The sequence below is a fragment of the Lagopus leucura genome, unplaced genomic scaffold (assembly GCF_019238085.1).
Source record: "Lagopus leucura isolate 7727_CA_CO unplaced genomic scaffold, USGS_WTPT01 Super-Scaffold_100029, whole genome shotgun sequence".
NCBI lineage: Eukaryota > Metazoa > Chordata > Aves > Galliformes > Phasianidae > Lagopus > Lagopus leucura.
The window spans coordinates 1,803,366-1,820,594 of NW_024962280.1; the positions used below are offsets into that span (position 1 = coordinate 1,803,366).

Genomic DNA, 17,229 nt, shown 5'->3' on the forward strand with positions numbered 1-17,229 from the left:
GTGGGAGGGAGCAGCACGTGCAGGTGCAGAGTATTGCAGGAGGGCACCTGTGGCAATTATGCAGAACAGTGTGGAATTTAGCATTTGAGGTCAGCTCAAGGAACAAAAACCATTAACTCTGTAAATGGATAAAAGCTCTGCTTCAATAGGAAAAGTACGTCAATTAATGGCGCCTTGATTTATGAGGCTTTTCTTACTGGCTGTTCAAGCAGCATCATGATCACAGTGGAACTCTGTGGCTGGCACCTGCCAAAGGCACTCTGACTCCTTGTCTAAATTTCTGAGAGAAAATTAGCAGCCACTTTTGCATTTCTGACTAAAACCCAAACCTACGAAATGTCCAATGTGGTGATACAGTCATTATTACAACCCCACGTAACAATGAAGACTTTGATTACAGTCTTCTGGTTGTGTGCTCTGTGTGTATGAAGTAGAGTGAGAACTGAGCCAGAAGATCACCCCGAGTGCTGGCTGCAGTTTGTGCATCGCCTCAGCCTCGGCAGCAGCCCCTGACTGATGGCAGGCTGCGTCAGTCCCTGACCTCGTGGTGCTGCCTGCCGCTGCATGGGAAAGCAAACTTCTCTTACTTTGTTTTCTTCTCCATCTATTTTTATTTCAGTCATTTAACCTTGTGCAGAGTTAGAAACCATTGCGCACTTGTCAGTTGCCTCAGATTTAATGCCATTGCACAATGGAAAATTCCCAACATAAAGGGTCCAAAATGGAGAACACATGTTATATTGGTCCCTCGGTGCAGCTGCCTGAATAATGCCTTGCTGGGCAGTTAAAGAAGGAAATCACCAGGAAATTTAAAACCTGTGGTATATTGGCTGCAGAGATACAGTGTACATTTGGTTTGGATTTTTTGTGTTGTTTTCTTTTCTGAGTCTGTTAAGATTAGTGGTGTTATATTTTAGCACCAGCCAAGGTGCCTTATAGAAGTGAGGGCTGCACCAGCTACACTGGGTTTTAGGTACCTGCTTTATCAAAATGAGGAAAAGGAAATGATACAGAAGTGAGAAAAAAAGAGGGAAAAAATCCATCAGGAGATAGAAGAAAGGAAAAATAAAGGTACAGAAGCAGCTGAAGGCACATGTGTAAGCAGCAGAAGGAGGATGAGGCAGCCAGGATGAGCTGCAGAAGATGCACACAAAGGGCAGGGAGCCTTTTTTGACAACAGAAGCTAAAGCAATTCTGAGGCCTGGGCTAAGAAGGGAGCAATAAAGGACTGAGGCCTGGTGAACAAAGCACATCCATCACGGGGCGACAGGAGCAGGGGAGAAGGACAGAAGTGAAGCAAGGCAGCAGCACAGGCTGATGAGACTGTGGCTGCCCTGGGTGGCAGAAGCTGACTGAAATTCCCCCACTGTCCCCATCTCATCCCATTCCATCAGCAGAAGTGCAGTCCATCTCCCAGGCACCCACCAAGTCCCCACCTTTCTTCTCTGCCCTCTCTGCTGAGTTTTCTTTCTCTTCCAGCCACTATCTGATATCTCATAGAGAGCACCTGTAACCTGGTCCCTTGCTCTTCCTCCTTTTCACTCTTCTACCTGGAATTTTTGCCCATTCCTCCTTTGTAAAAACTGAAAACAGTGCCCTTACCCCAGGCTCTTCAACTGCCACAGCTCCAGGACAAGGAGCTTCCCCATAGCTCTCCCAAACAACTGCACTTCCCGTGGGTGCCTTCCTACCTCCTCTAGCACATTTCTTCCAGTCCTCCTCCACCTCTGTGATCTCTGCACCCAGAGAAAACTGGAAAATTAGACTTCCACGTCCTATGTTTTAGTCATGGCTCCCCCTTTCACAGAACCTCCCTCACACTGCATACATCAAAGTTACTAGTCGGCTGCATTCCAACCCGGTTCTTTTCCCACCCCACCCCTAGGCTTCTCCGGCTCTTTGCCTTTGCAACACAAGCTTGCCTTAGTATTGCCCCTTTCTAAACACAGCGTCATTAACCTTCATGTGCTTTATGGCCGCCACTTCCTTTTCTATCACTGAACATGCTGTTCGTAGTCATTGCCTGCGGTGTTCTTTCCCTCCAGCTCTGCTCTACATTCTCTCCAGCATAGCCTCTGCCTCAGGCTCACCACTGAAACTGCTTTTGCCAAGATCTTAACACTGTTTTCGAGCTAAAGCAGAGACAGCCATCTCTTTCTGTTCCTCTTATCTGCCTGTGGCACAGCCAGCCCAGCGCTTCTTCTCAGATGAGATACTTCTGCTTTCCTAGTTCTCACCTTTGCTTCTCTAATCACAAACACCTCTCTCCCAGCACGGTCTCTGAAGATGCCTTCATCTCTCTTTCTCTCGGGTTTACACAGCTCTGATAGTCTTTGACTCTCTCTCCATAGGCTTTACTCCTATGAAATCTCATCTGCAAACACAGACATCACCAGTGCTGCCATACAGGCCTCCTGATCTGCTTCTCTGTCCCACAGGGGCCTCTTCTCTCAGCTGAAGGCCAGCCCGTCTGCCACACAGATACTGATCCCATTCCCAGCACCCCCACACCCGCACAGCCCCGCTGTGTCCCCTAGCCTGCTCTGTGCCACCGGTGGAACCACACCAGTGGAACCAGCTGCCCTGGGCTGCTGCAGTGAGGAGCAGGACATGCTGCCTCAGCCCCACTGTCCACAGTGCATCCAGCGTGGGACTGCACGGCTTCACTTCCACAACAAGAAAATTGGCAGGATAATGACCTCAATAGCAGAGACTGTGAGCATTATCTTTGGAGAGGCCAACTCTGCCTCTTTATGTTTGGCCAGAAAGCATTAAGCCCCAGAGGGCTAAAAGCTACATTAATTCCCACACAAACAGGGCTTATAATAGGGAGTTTGCATTAAGCTGAAGTGGTCATTATAGAAAATTAGTCTAATCTCATCTCTGAAATTGTCCCCATCTCCTTCTCCTGGAGCTCCCTACGAGGTGCACAGGGCCAAGCAGGCATGCCATTGAGGCACGTCCTTGGGTCCCCTCAGCACTGGTGTTTCCTACACTGAGCTGTACCTGCCTCTTCTGCAGTGCAATAAGCTGCTTTGCAAAGTCTGCTCTGTAGAGCACAGACCTAAGAAGAACCATTCTGAAAAAATGCAAGGTGTCTCAGTATCCTGATCAGTTCAGTGTAACACCTTTTCCCCAACATGTAAAGAATGCCATCTTTAAAAGAGATTGAAACAAACATCGTTCTTAGAAATAGAAACTACTTCACATCCAGTTTCTAAGATCGTAGCTTAATTCCCTTCATGAAGCAACTCCTACCTGACTGCATGCAGTGCTACTTCAAGCTTTTTCAGTCCCTTCCAACCTAAGCCATTCTATGATTCTATCACATGATATATCCTGAAAGTCGATTTCTTGGCATTGCTCCTATATTCAGTTTCACCTTAGCACAACACTCAGTTGTTGAATACATTAGAAGTAGAAATACATCGAAAACAGTTTCACTTTTTTTCTGGCTAGAATTTTTTTCCCAAATACTTTTATATCCACTAGAAACCTTCCAAAGCTTTGAGAAGTTTTGCATCATGATTGCTTTCTGTGCAGAAAGATGACTGCATTGTCACATACGACTTTTACCAATAATGTCAACTCGAACAAAAGCGTCAGGCTGCCCTTGGGATTCTCTGCATCTGCGTCCTCCACGTGGGGCTGTTTGCTAACTCTCCTCTCCCACGTAGTTTAGAAGCCATCTCTCTTCTACCTGCCACTAACATTTAACAAAGGCTCTATTTCATCTTGCACACTTCACTGCTGTCAGGACAGAGTGGCGCTCTGTGCAGAGAGGGATAAAGGCAGAAGCAGGCAGATGCAGCACTTGAGAGCAGGAGGACACAGTGACGGTGACATCTGGGCAAGGCACGTCTGCACCAGCAGTACTGGTATGTTGGCACTGGCTTCCAAGTCAAACCAAACCTCCCATCAGGGAACCAAGAAATGGAAGAAGGCAGAAAAAGCTAGAAGCAAAATGAAAATCCCATTTGAAAAAGGAAAAATAAAAAAAATTAAAAGCACCCAACAAAATTCAGTGGTATTGCTCGGTTTCTGACCAAAGGATCAAGACTGCAGTACTTCATGCAAACCAAGGGCATTGCCCTGCACTTTGTGAGCCGTAAATACCAGATGTAATAAGTATGGCACCAGCAGGTAGGCACCAAACACAAGACCCAGAGCTGGCAAATAATTCACGAGGCCACCTTCCAGGAGCAGGACCTGCCTGCTCAGAAATCCCTGCCCAGCTGGTGGCTGCAGCTGCTGAGTGGGCCGGGCTCCGAACCCTGGGCTCCAGCCCTCAGGTTTGTGGAGGACAAGGTGGCAGTGGCACGAGCATCACTCAGGTTGCTGCTGATCTCACTGAGGACTGCTGTAAGTAGCCGTCTTGCTCTCCAGCTGCCTCCGAGGCCCCTGCATGACAGATGGCTCACATTAACTCCTAAACAAATAAGAAACTTATTAGTGCAAAGAGAGAGCTGTGCAACAAGGAGGTATTTAAGAGTTATTTATTCTGTGCCCAAGGTGCATCTCAAAATCAGAAAACCAAACATGCTCTCTGTCCAAAGGGATTACAGTCTGACTCTGTATTTCACGTGCTGGCAGAAGATAGGGAGTAAGGGCTGGAAGAATAAAGGGATGGGAGTGACAATGCACCAGAACCACGGGCAGGTTGAGAGGTCTGTGATTTATCTCGAGGGCCCCCCACAAAACCTGCTCAACACAGGATGTACCAGCTGAGAATGCAGCTTAAATCAAGCTCGTGACTCTTCCCTTCACCAAGTTAATCAAACTTGGAGGCTAATCATCTTTCAGGCCAAAAGCTACCTGCAGCTGGTAGTTTTCCTCCTACATTCTCTTATGCAGAAGCAATTTTCAGCACATCAAGCTGGTGGACAGACCCAGACAGACAAACAGCTTCCAAAGACACCCACAAACAGCTGCAGCCAGTGTCTGCTGCCTGTGATTCACAGAAAGCATGCAAACAGAGGAAGCAAAAAGCACAGAGATTGCCAAAACGCAGCAGCCGCCTCAATTAGGAAGGTGTTACACTTGTTTATGGCCAACTTCTTTACCTTAATGGGTTGTTACAGATTATGGATGGGGTTTTTAAGAGAGCTGTGCTTGAGAACAGAAAGCTTTCTTTTCTTCCTGCTCCCTTCTCCTCCTACTTGGAACCATGTATAATTCAGACACCGGGAAATAATGAAAAAGGCTAACAGTGATTGATTGTGGCATGCAATGCAGTTGTGCATGCAAAACAGGGATTAGCACAGGCTGAACAGTGCTGCAAATAAGAGCCCAAGGACATGACATAAAGATGCAGACAGGAGTGCGAGCGATGTCTTGAGACACAGCAACACCCTCAGACCATAAATCTGTGTGCAGGTGCATGTGCTCGACACTATTACAATATATTTTCTTCTCAATGATTCTCCCACTGAAATGTTTTCAAAAGAATGTAAATATTAGGTTTTTTGCACGTTATATGGCAATAGTAGGAGCAATGAGGCTGAAGAGATTCATTTCAACAGACATCCTGCAATTGCAAGTGTAATGAAGGGTTTTGCAAAGGTGTAGCTGCTGCTGATTTTGTGCTGCTCTGTCCCACTACAGCAATGCTGTTTGGGTAACGATGCAGGAAAATTTAATAAGGATCTCTAAAGAGTCTGCCAGGCTCGTAGGTAGAACAAACTTTGCCTCCAGGCATCTCTCTTTGCTCCCATCAGCAGGTGACAAAGCTCTGTTAGCTGAGCGGCTTTCTCCCAGGGGCCTGCAACTGATGTCCTCTCTGCACACACTGAATCTCAAGCAAACTGACATCTTCAAATGCTGTCCTGACATTTCTTAAATAACTTAAAAACAAAAACATAAATCTGTGCTGATATCTCTCACCATGCAACACACGCATCTGATGTTGACGAAACACTGCAGTACCAACAGCAAGCACCTCCAGCGTGCCAACTGAAGATAAAGGTTTTCAAAAGAAATCTAACACCAACTTACACAAAGTGAGCCTCAAACAAGGGTTTTAATTCTCTGCATTTTAATTCTAATGCGTTTTTCAAGACCTTCATTGGCCAAAGATAGAGTGAAAGTGAGGCGATCAGGCTGTGATAAAGCAGTGTCCCTCACAAAGTCCTCACACAAGCTTTGCACTGCTCCTCTGGGCACAGGCCTGAGCCAACTCCAGCACAGCTGAGGGCTGAGTTGAGCAAGCACCTGAAAACAAGCCTCTGCATTGAAGCTGCCCTCCAGACTTAACTGACAAGCACTCAGAGAACGGAATTAAACCCAAATGCTCTCTTGATGTACTCAGCACACCGAGCCAAGAGTTTCTGTTGTCACTGTCTCAGTCATTTTTCCTTTCCTTGTGGTATTTTTTGGGCGCAGGCAGCAGCAGAATTCAATGCTGACACATGCTCTCTATATAGGAAAGTCCATCCCAAGCAATTCTACTGCAAGTGTTCAAAGACACTTTGTGAAATGGGAAAGAGAACAGGTCACTGACACACTGCTGTCTACTTGGTTTCAAACCCACAAACGACTCTCCTCTTACACCCCCGAATGCCTACACTCTGCAGGGCCGGGTTGGCTTCACCTCTTTTTGGTGCAACTTACATCACGGTAGAATGTTTAATCCTCATTTTTAATTGCTACAAATATAAATGCCAAAGAGAAGAACACGTGGTATTGCTGCACAAAACCAAACACAGTTACACATACACACACAGAACACTTCATGTGGTTAACTCACAGACGTGGCCCAGGGCAGGCGGTCAGAACGTGCCTCAATCCAGCACTGCAGCACTGCCCCCCATCTCAGTGACCACTGCTGGCTGAATTAGCTGAATATCTGCTAAAAAACTCATCAGGAAGGGAGGGATATGTCACACACAAGTAGGCACTTACCAGTCAAAGTACTATTACTGCTCCCAGATTCTGCTGAAAGGTTATAATTACATGCATTATAACAAATTATCTTAACTGAAGGAAAATAACGCCATGCACTTGGGCAGACCTAACTAATACACCTGCTGTTACAAACATTGTCCATGTTCTAGGAATTGCACAGACCACAGGGCACTGCATGAGCTCGTGTGTAGGAAATAACAGTCACACAGCTTCTGCTGGAGCGTACAACGAAATGTAATGTCTTTCATGGGTGTGCTTACAGAGATGTTTAGGCTCCCAGCTGGAGCTGTCTACCTGTATGCACCTGTGAGTAAAAGCTAATTCACAGTCCATGGAAAAGAGGGGGCATGTTTAAGATCTCTTCACTTACTTGCTTAAAACAAAGGCATGAATGTCCCAGAACCTCCAGTTTCTCCCTGCCCACTACTGAAGAGCTTTAGAAAAGTGGCCCAGAATTTGATGTCTCTAATGCAAATATGAACAGCTACAAGGGAGAAATCCCACTCAAGGTGATGGCCCTGTGGCTTTTGCCAGGGTTATTGGTCCTCTGCTGAGTAACAGAGCTCTGGCTCGTGGAGACCAGGATCAACATGCAGTTTTAATGAGTAAAAAAAATTAAATGTGCCAAGGAAAACATTGAGCATAAGGCAGAGATTATACAAAAGTAATCATCTAGCGATAAAGGGTAAAAATTGTTCTTACTGTATTATTTGGAAAAGGCTCAGTGCTGAATTTACACTGAGATTGAAAGAAAGTTGTTGATTTAGATCATGTTCTTGAGATTAAATATCTAAAAATCATTGCAAAATGAAACCTGAGCCTGAGAGAAAGCAAACAGCAGAGAAACAGCAGTGGACTCCTGGCCACAGAGCTTCAGCCTCCATCAGAAGGAAGCGCAGCAGTAACTGTTACCCTGACAGACAGAGCAATGTTAGTCACACATCTGCTGTGTCAATGTGTTTGCCACAAATGGGAAAATAAATTCACTACATTGCTACAACGCTGGCAAATGGTGCTGACAACAACACACAGAAACCCTGTCCTGTTCCATTTCTTGAGATAATGGAAATGCCATTCACACAGCCATCCTTTGCCTGCACATGCCCTTTCTTCAGGAAAGGCGTTATGTCTGGCATTTCTCTTCCCAGCAGCTTCTGTATTGCTCTCTCCTTTTTGTTCTTGGACATTCTGTGCAATCCAATGCCTTTGCAATGGTTGTGTTCATTGTATTCAGTGTGTGTCTTTCCTCCCCGCTCTTAAATCCCTCCCAAAGTGCTGCACACTTCACCAAGATGCTCAGTCCTTTTTGAAGCTCGGGTCATTTCATGTGTGGCACAGTTGTGTGGCATCGCAGGCCATTATGGCTGTGCATGGTGAGGTGAGGTGAGGTGAGGGGAGGGGAGGTGAGGGGAGGTGAGGTGAGGGATGCCTGGCAGCCCAGCGCACCCAAACCCTGACCCAGGGAGGGCTGTGGTGAGGCAGGGTGAGGAATGGTCCCGAGCCCCTGCTCCGCTCAGGCCAAGAGCTGAAGCTCCCAACAAGTCACCACTGCTGAACCTGGGTGCTGCATATCCCCAAAGACCACATCTATGCAGAAAGGACCAGCCAAACACGTGGCAGAAAGATACTCCCAGCATTTTAAGACCTTTTTCTTTAAACAAAAAAAAAAAGAAGGTAGCTATAGCAAACCAAACAGATTTCTTCCTGCATTTTTGATGGCTTGCTCCTGTGCACGAGCTGCCTTGCAACAAACATCACAGCAAAGTTAACTTCCTTCAGTTGTGCTGTGATGTACAATAATGATGACGCTACCTGATAAAGCTCTTTTTTCAGTGGGAAGAAAGGATTTTCTCCAACAGGGTATTTATTATCCCTGTATAGGATATATAGCTCACTACAGCACCAGGCTGCAGTCCTGAAGCAAATCCCAAAGCCTGAATCCTGCATTCATGCTCGGAACAGCTTCTCACAGCTGCAGCTACAGAAAAAAAATGATGTTCTGTGAGGCACAGAAATACAGGCTGAGTAAGAGGAGTCCATTTCATTCATTATCAATTCATTACCTGCTAAATCCTGCAGGGATGGAGGGGAAGACAGCGATACACTGCGTGATTCTTAGCGGAACGCAACACGTGGGCATGTTTGGTGGAGGCAGAGCACAAACCTCATCTCACCCAGAGACAGACTGCCGTGTGTCATAGTGCTAATGGACAGATTATCTCAGCAGCAAATAAATTTTGTTGCTAAGATTGGAGCATTCAGGCAATTTGGGATGCGATTTGCTAGCATAAAAATACACTTTAAGAAAATAAACCGCTGTTATGAGCAATTTCACTTACTCAGAGGCACTGAAAGTGGGTTGGAGGAGGAAAATGGGACTGAAGTACTGAAACCTAAGCTCCCCATGACCAAAAAGGCTGTGACAGCCCTGTGTGCCAGCATGGGCTCCCTTCGGTGGGCTCCTCCTGCCCTCTGTGGTTCCCTCCTGAGCCCTGAGTCAGCCCCAGCCCCGCAGCAGCGCCGTGCTCCATCTCCTCTGGGCTTACCCTAAGCCACAGAACCAGTGAGGGATGCGGTGCCCCAGCACAGGGTGAAGCACAGCACAGCCCTTGGATACTGGCAGTGCAGGGATGAGCTCTGGGTCCCCTCGGGGAGGATGTGCTGAGCAGCAGCCACCTGCTTTGTGTGGAAACATGGGACGCTCTGATAACCAGTGGCTAAGGAAGCATTTTTGGAGCTGACTGGCCGCAATCAATATCTCTCACCACAGCTTCACGGCAGGGAAAAATGAAATTCATCTCTTTTGTCACTCAGTAATGAAACTCAGTTTCTACAGGACTTTGGCAGAGAGGGGCTATCCATTAAAGAGAAACCTGTGAGTACGAAAATGTCAGAAGAGCCTCCTGCAGGCTGCAGCTAACCAGCACTCACAAGTTCAGTGCCAAAGCGCCTTTCAGGGTCCTAAACATCCATCTGTGCAGAGGCATCACTGACCAGCCCAAGCATTACGGTGCTGTAAGTGGAAGGAATAGGATCAGCATCCAGTAAAGCTTCAGCAGAGAAAATATTCTTGCACAAAATTAACCCAGCCATGGCTACTCAAGATTGCCACTTTTTAAACGAAGGGATTTAAAGATTACGAGAGGATTTGTATCCATCTGTCACATTTGGCCTGCTTTCATTTACAAATCTTTCTCAGTCAAACTTCACTAAGAATCCTGTCAGCAGCTGCCTATTTTTAGATGAACTCACTTTATTTGGTAGTTTCAAATCTAATGATTTCCTAACAGGGAAGGTTTACAAAAAGGGGCATTAGAACATTGAGTCCATCGAAGCTCCACTTGATTAATATTTGCATGCTCTGCTACAAAGGCCAAATCAACATGCACAGTCGTACTGTTTTAATCCAGCAGATGGATGTAGCAGAATTCTGCACACACACACACACACACACACACACAAAGCATTTGCAGCCTACAAAATGATGGAGTTAAGATACCTAACCAGAAAAATTAGCTTAGATCCATTTTGACAAGTGCTTTTCTCTGTAGCACACCTATAAGTACAGCATTTAAGTACAATATCCACCAATTTTCCTTGAAAGAACTCACTGATGGAAGAAAAGAAGGGGAAAAATGCTCTCCTGAGAAGAGAGGACTTCAGAACCAGTTTGGAAATGGCTGAAGCAAAACCCAACCAGAGCTCTGGGTGCCAAGGCAAGCATCCCGGCCAGCAACACTGCCTGGAGCCCAGGATGGGTTTTGTTGATGGCTCACATCAGCTTCTGTCAGACAGAACTGTGTTTGTCCCACACAATAATCACAGGTATTTCACTATTTTGATTTTAAAGACTGCTTTCCACTTTTTGTATTTACTGCCAGCAGCTTCATCTTCTCATTAAACTGACTTTGATATGGCAAAACATTACTAAAATACATCACCAGCACAACTGGTCTGAGACTGGACAGTCTGAATACTGCAGAGCTTGGAATCACAAACATCTGCTGCAATGGCTCGAGCAGCAGATTCTCTGTGCTCAGATCACAGTCAGATCTTCCTTCAGGAGCAGGTAGCACCAGTTACATGTTTTTAGTGAACAAGATGATCAGGCTTACCAGCCACCACCACCTTGGTGCTTTAACCTCTAGAGGTATCTCTAGCTGATTAGCAGCCTCAAGTTCTGGCTTTTAATTTACAGCGAGTTGCATCCTCTCTCAGTTTTGATTGCTGAGACTTTACTACAACGCTACACAGCTTCGCCTTTCTGCATGATTGCTTTATTGTATGACATCAATCTCCAAGTGTGTGTTTGGAGCAGTTTAGTCTTTATTTTCCCTGTACAAACGTGCAGTTTTCAATACAGGAAAATGCTATCTTTTTCTCCTGACAGAGGTTGGTAATTTTCTCCACTGTTTTTTTTCCTTCCTAACAAACTTCAATCAATCAAAATGACTGGAGAGATGAAGTGACCAAATCAGCGTGACAGCAAAGGATCTACGCTGTTCATTGGACTGGTAAATCCTCGTTAAAATATAAGCAGAAGTAACAGAAGGCGACAACTTTAAAAAGCTTATTTTTTAAGCATCATTAAAAACTGGAGATACGGGATGAAAAATAAACCCTGAGCCCCTGTTTAACTGTGCAGTCCTTGAAGAACTCCTATGACGCACAGCTCCTTAAGCACATGACATGTGCAGTCTGCAAAGGCACTGCAAGTTGCTCAGAGCTTCTAAGATCAAAGCAGTTTAAGAGAATGAGGTGCACTTACTGGCTGAGTGTGAAAGGAGCTGATGAATTAACAGAGCATTGTAATTGCTTCCAGTCACTAAAGCTCACAGCCCTGCGAGTACCCAGAACAGGCACTGCACATGGCATTTTAAGTTGCTGGAGCATTTGAGATCAAAGACATTGATAGTGAGCAGGAGTCTGAGCAGGAGGCTGAGTATCCAAATGCTCTGAGTATTTCTCAGCACTACATTGAAAGGACAAAGTGACACAACAAAACAGTACAAGCTTGTCAATGCTTGCTTTTCCAGAGCTGGGCTAAGGCTGGGAAGCCAGGGGATGATGTGTACAGCAGATATGGGAGGCTATTTTGGAAGATCAGCAAACACCATCCAAAGGATCTGTTCCTTTTCCTCTGAAATCATAAAGGAGACCTGGCATCAGGACAACTGATCCCAAAGCTGAAGGATCCAAAAGCTAGGACACTTCTAACTACTTTCAAACTAAACGCTAGTAAAAAGTATTAGCTATAATTACAAACCCTCATGAATCCAGACCGTCACGACACAGCAGGGCTCATCAGAGCCCTGTAACTGCGCTAATAAAATGCCTCTGACATTTTACCAGTTATCTGTTTTTGTCTATCCACATCCATCACGACACATTTAAAAATCAGACGGTGACCACCCAGACCACGTGGTCCAAGCGAGCTCAGAAACAAGTTAGTTGTGAAGAAGGATCCAGCAATGTGCACGGCATCCATTTGACAAAAACATTTTACCAGGCTTCACGATCCCTCCAAAGACTGGAGGTGAGCAACTTGCTTTCAGTAGCACGTGACTCAGAAAGAAGTAAAGACATACCTGCTTCGTCATAGGATACAGTCAATTTTTCCAGCATTTCTCGATCAATTGATAAAATCTGCTGTTCCAGGATGGTCTGATAGGACATCACACTGTTCTCCTTGTCCCTCTCATAGTCCTGAAGATGTTGTTTCAGGACTTCGGGCAGGCGGGACTTCACATACTCTGCTGCTGACTGTAGAAAAGAAACAAAGGTTTAATTAGCACTTCTTTTGAAGAGCTTCATGGATGTTCATAGCATCATTAGTAGTATTGCTTTCAGTTAAAGCACTATCAAATTTAACAATCCATACAAAGAATACTCTTAATACTACCAACTCCATGGTGCTAAGATCGACAGGTCATTTCTCTGCCAAAATTACCATGTGCCCAGAACTCCCATGGATGCAGGGATACAGCAGAACAAATTCCTCTGAGCGAAAGCGCAGTCCTACCGTCCAGCAGGATACACAAGTCATGGCTTCTCCTTACAATGTGCTGTTCTGATTGTCCATAAACAGCAAACTGAGAGACACAGAGTAGCTCAAGAGGTATAATCTTGGTCTCCTACATTCCCTGGGGTTGCCGTGGAGCACTGAGGCATGAATGGGATTTAGGCTTCGATGCTCAGCCTTCCCAGCCCTCACCACGTGCCCTGTCATTCAGTGCAGCTCTGCTAGCTCGTTACATCTCAGCTGATGAGCTCTGGCTACCTTTCTGTTCAATACAGGATAATCATGTAATGTTTCCCACTCAAAGTAACGTTTAAAAACAGCAGTGAAAATGCATTATACAAATAAAATAATTTTCCTTCAGCAGGAAGGTTACAGCAGTCCAAAAGCAGTTAACCATGCCTGAATAGGAACATAACACAATACCTACGTTTCTTCATCATAAACAAAGTTTGAAAAGAATTTTTGAAGTATCAAGTGAGTGAATGGAATCCCTTCACCTGCTGTTGTTACATAACCAGGCTTGGACAGGAAGACTGCAGATGTATTACACATCCACAGCAAATTCTTGATTGGTCACACAGACACAAAATTGAGACCATAAGAAAACAAAAATTAACACAAGGTGGCATGGTTGTATCAGTGTTACAGAGCAACGTGCAGAAAACAGGGCAGTAAATGAGAAGAGCAGCTGCCTCTGGACAGGTGCCCACCTGCCAGCATTGCTGCTCTGTGCAGCATGAGGCACCAGCAGCTCTCTGAGAAAACCACAAACACGACATTGCTTCAGGCCTGGCACCGACCACAGCTCAGCCCTGCTCAGCAGCATGCTCTCCTGGGTCTGTATTTAGTTTGCCAAAGTCAATTGCTGATTAAGTCACAACCTTAAAATATCACAGAAGTTGCGTTCAGTTCATCTGCAGGCTAAGCCACGTGAGGCGAATGAAATTATTCTACAAAAACCAAACAAACTGTCCACATGAGTACAACATATTTAATGTTACAGTTTAATAGCTGTTTCCTTCCAAGGGAAGGCCAAAAGACACACTGTACTCTAATTATTTAGTCCACATTCAGGCATTTATACTTAACGTTTGCTTTGAGAAGAGGCTTCACCCCGCAGGGGGCATTTCTGTGCTCTCCCACCGCAGCAATTCTGAAGAGCAGGAAGCAGAAGTTTATACACATTCATTTTCCTGCGCCATCTGAGCAAGCACACCAGTGGCTGTAAACGCTATCACTTCTGACCCAGAGACCTCACAAAGCCCAGAGACAGATGGACGGGAGCAGATGGGAACACAACCAGGACCGAAGGCACCGGCTGTGAGGAGGCGACCCCAGCGAGGCATCTGCAGCACAGGGCCGCCTTCATCACCGATATCCAAACACCCCAAATCCACGGAGAAACGCTGCCCAAGCGCCTTCTCCTGAGATGCTCACGTGCCTACAGCTCCTCCTGCCATGCTTCAGGGGATGCCGTTGCACTGAGCGTTGGAAGTCATTGCCAGCAGCACTCCTGACCCAGAAGAGATACATGTGCACAATGGCCAGACATTTCCAAACATATGTGCAGCAATTATTTTCCTGCTGAAGTGTTACTCTGCCAAGCAGGATGCAACCAGCCTGGAGCCCAGGGCTGCAGGTAGCTGGCCCAGCCTCCAGACTCGAAGGACAGCAAGCACATGGAGCTGAGACCGATCTGAATAGGGATCTGAAAAGAATTCTCAATAGATTTTGAGATGTCTGCCTTTCATGCCACAGCTAGATACTGAGCTGTAAAGTAATGACAAAATGGATATGAACTCCTCGCCTTTTATATCGATTGCCTTTAAGGCATTTTGTTCTACAAAATCTATTATCTTCTATATTATCTTATGCACCTGCCTACAGTGAAATAACTCCAGAATCATAGAGTCACAGCATCATTAATGTTGTAGAAGACTTGCAGAGCTTATTCACAAAAAGTTGGTTTTTTCTCCATGATGCTGCATGTAAATCACATCAGGAAATGCTGAAATCCCTCACTGTGTCTCATTCTGCACCTCCAAAGCACCCATCGCCCTTCAGTAACTCCCAATGTTGCCAACGTTTGTAATCAATGAGAAATACTTATTCCAAGTATTTTCTTTCTTTTTTCTTTAGTTATGCCAAGTGCCACCCTTTGCTCTGCTTTCTGAAGCATCTCCTTCTGGGAGCTCCCTTATATGTGGAGAAGTAAAGGTCTACACAGGTTAATTAACAACTTCTTTGTGAAGCCACTTCAGGAGTCAAATGGCAGCCCAAGCAAGAAGTCTCCTTACACAGCTACATCTCACACAAAAGGAGCTGAATGTTTGGTGTGTGAGAAAGAGCCATCTCTGTAAGAGAAAGTCTCAGCCTTGGCCCCTGTTTTACTTGCATTCTGCAGGATGCTGCAGCTCAACACTTCTCAAGTCTGGAATTACCAGTCTGCTCAACCTGTAAAATTCATGACAAACAAAAAACAAACTCATGATCTGTGCATTCCTGCCACCTGAAATATGTCCTCAGTGGATGAGCAGCTGCCCCGTGTGTCCCACAAAGCTGTGTTGGTGGCCAAACAACTACTGGGGACATGCAGCTAGAGGGTCTGCATCCACTGGCACCCCGTGGGCACAGAGGAGGAGACCAGAGTTCTCCAGCATCAAATGTGATGATGGAGAGACCAAGGCTAAGCAGGTCCACGGCTCTATGGCAAGGAGTGCTACAGACAACAGGGTGGGAAGATGAGCACAAGTGCACATACAGCAGGTGGAGAAGCTAAGGAGATGGAACAGCTGTCAGCCACAACACAGATCTCCAGTACAAAGAATGGAAGATGAGGACTTCCTTGCCTGAGACCTGAGCTCCTCGTTGGCTGCAGTGATTTACAGGGACTGGAGGGAAACTAAAGATGTGTGACCTTAATACTCTTGGGACAATTTGTCCTGTTTGCCTTGCTGCTGCAAGCATCCAGAGATCACAGGAAAATACAGATCCATGTTAGGGAGCGTACTGCTGGCATAGCATCTACATTGAAGGATCACAAACAAGATCAAGATTCTTCTGTCACATCTTTCTGCCTCTTCTTGTCACTGCTGAGGGTCACAGGGTCACTGCTACACGCTTCAGAGACAACACGTCAGGAGCTGCTGGGCAAGGGCAGAGCTGCCATTATGGAAAAGGGGCACCTTGCTCACCTCCTGGTTCAGCTGAGGGAAGGATTCTGAGAAGGAAGCACACGCACGGTCAGAATGTAATAATGAGGATGGAAACAAGTGGAGACTGGAGTAAAAAATGACTTAAAGCTAGCCAAGGTGGCAAGAAAAGTTTCTGCAAGTCCATTTGTAATAAGAAAAAGACAGGCAAATGTTGGTCTACAGCTCAACAGAGTAGAAAAGCTTTTGACAGATGATGCCATAAAAGCTGAAGTGTTTGCAGTCTCATTTTGGCTACAGTATGACTGCCTTTACTTTTGTGCATTCAAGTGGCAATTTATATCAGAGGAAGGTAACCAAAATCCTAAGACAAAATATGGAAAGATTATGTTAGAAGTGTTTGTAAAGATCAGGTTTTCCAGCCGGCTGGGCCAGATGAAATTAGCTCAGCTGTAGGTGACTGACTGAAACAATTTCTTTAACAACTTCTGTCTTTGAAAATTCACAGAGGGCACTATTTGGAAAGAGCAAACGCAGGGGCTACTTTTAAAATAGGATAAAGGAAGAGAAGTGGGATAACAGAGTAGGCAGTTTAACTTCGGTGCCTAAAAGCGGAATAAAAGATCACATGATCTCTATTAGGAGAAAGCAGCAAGAACTGTAAGGCACAGCCAGCAAAGTGCTTCTCCCAGGGCATGCAGGGATGCAGTAACTCGGTTCCCATCGGTGCAGACTGGGGAGCAGCTCAAGGACTCCACCAGAAGTACTGCTGGAAATATGCGATGATCCCACTTGAGATTTCACATTCCGTATTTTAGACTGGAACTCCTTAGCAAGATACTTTGCTACACGTTTCTGAGCTAATATCTTAAAACAAAATAAACCGATAAAAGAAACCTAAAAATCCACCATGCCACAACTCATTACACAAAGAACAGTGCCCTTAACTTGCCAGATATCTTACAGTAAGACGAGGTTGTGGACAAGAAATGAATTCCAGTCCGTTAGTGATTTTTTGGTAGCAGTTTCCTGTTTATTTCAAAAAAGTACACTACAAAAATACATTTGGAATAAATGTTTATATATATAAACTCGGATTGCTGGGATAAAGAAACAACGCCTCAAGTCAATCTACGTGCACACCCTGCCCTC

General features: G+C 45.5%; 1 protein-coding gene across 1 annotated transcript in view; it reads right to left on the bottom strand.

Annotated features, from left to right (window-relative positions):
- The window catches only part of PPM1L (protein phosphatase, Mg2+/Mn2+ dependent 1L), an 87,969-nt gene that overhangs the window by 14,143 nt on the left and 56,597 nt on the right, over positions 1-17,229 (bottom strand). The window contains exon 2 of the mRNA XM_042881027.1: positions 12,492-12,666. Coding sequence (XP_042736961.1) covers positions 12,492-12,666 — 175 coding nt within the window. The remainder of the gene's footprint in view (positions 1-12,491; positions 12,667-17,229) is intronic.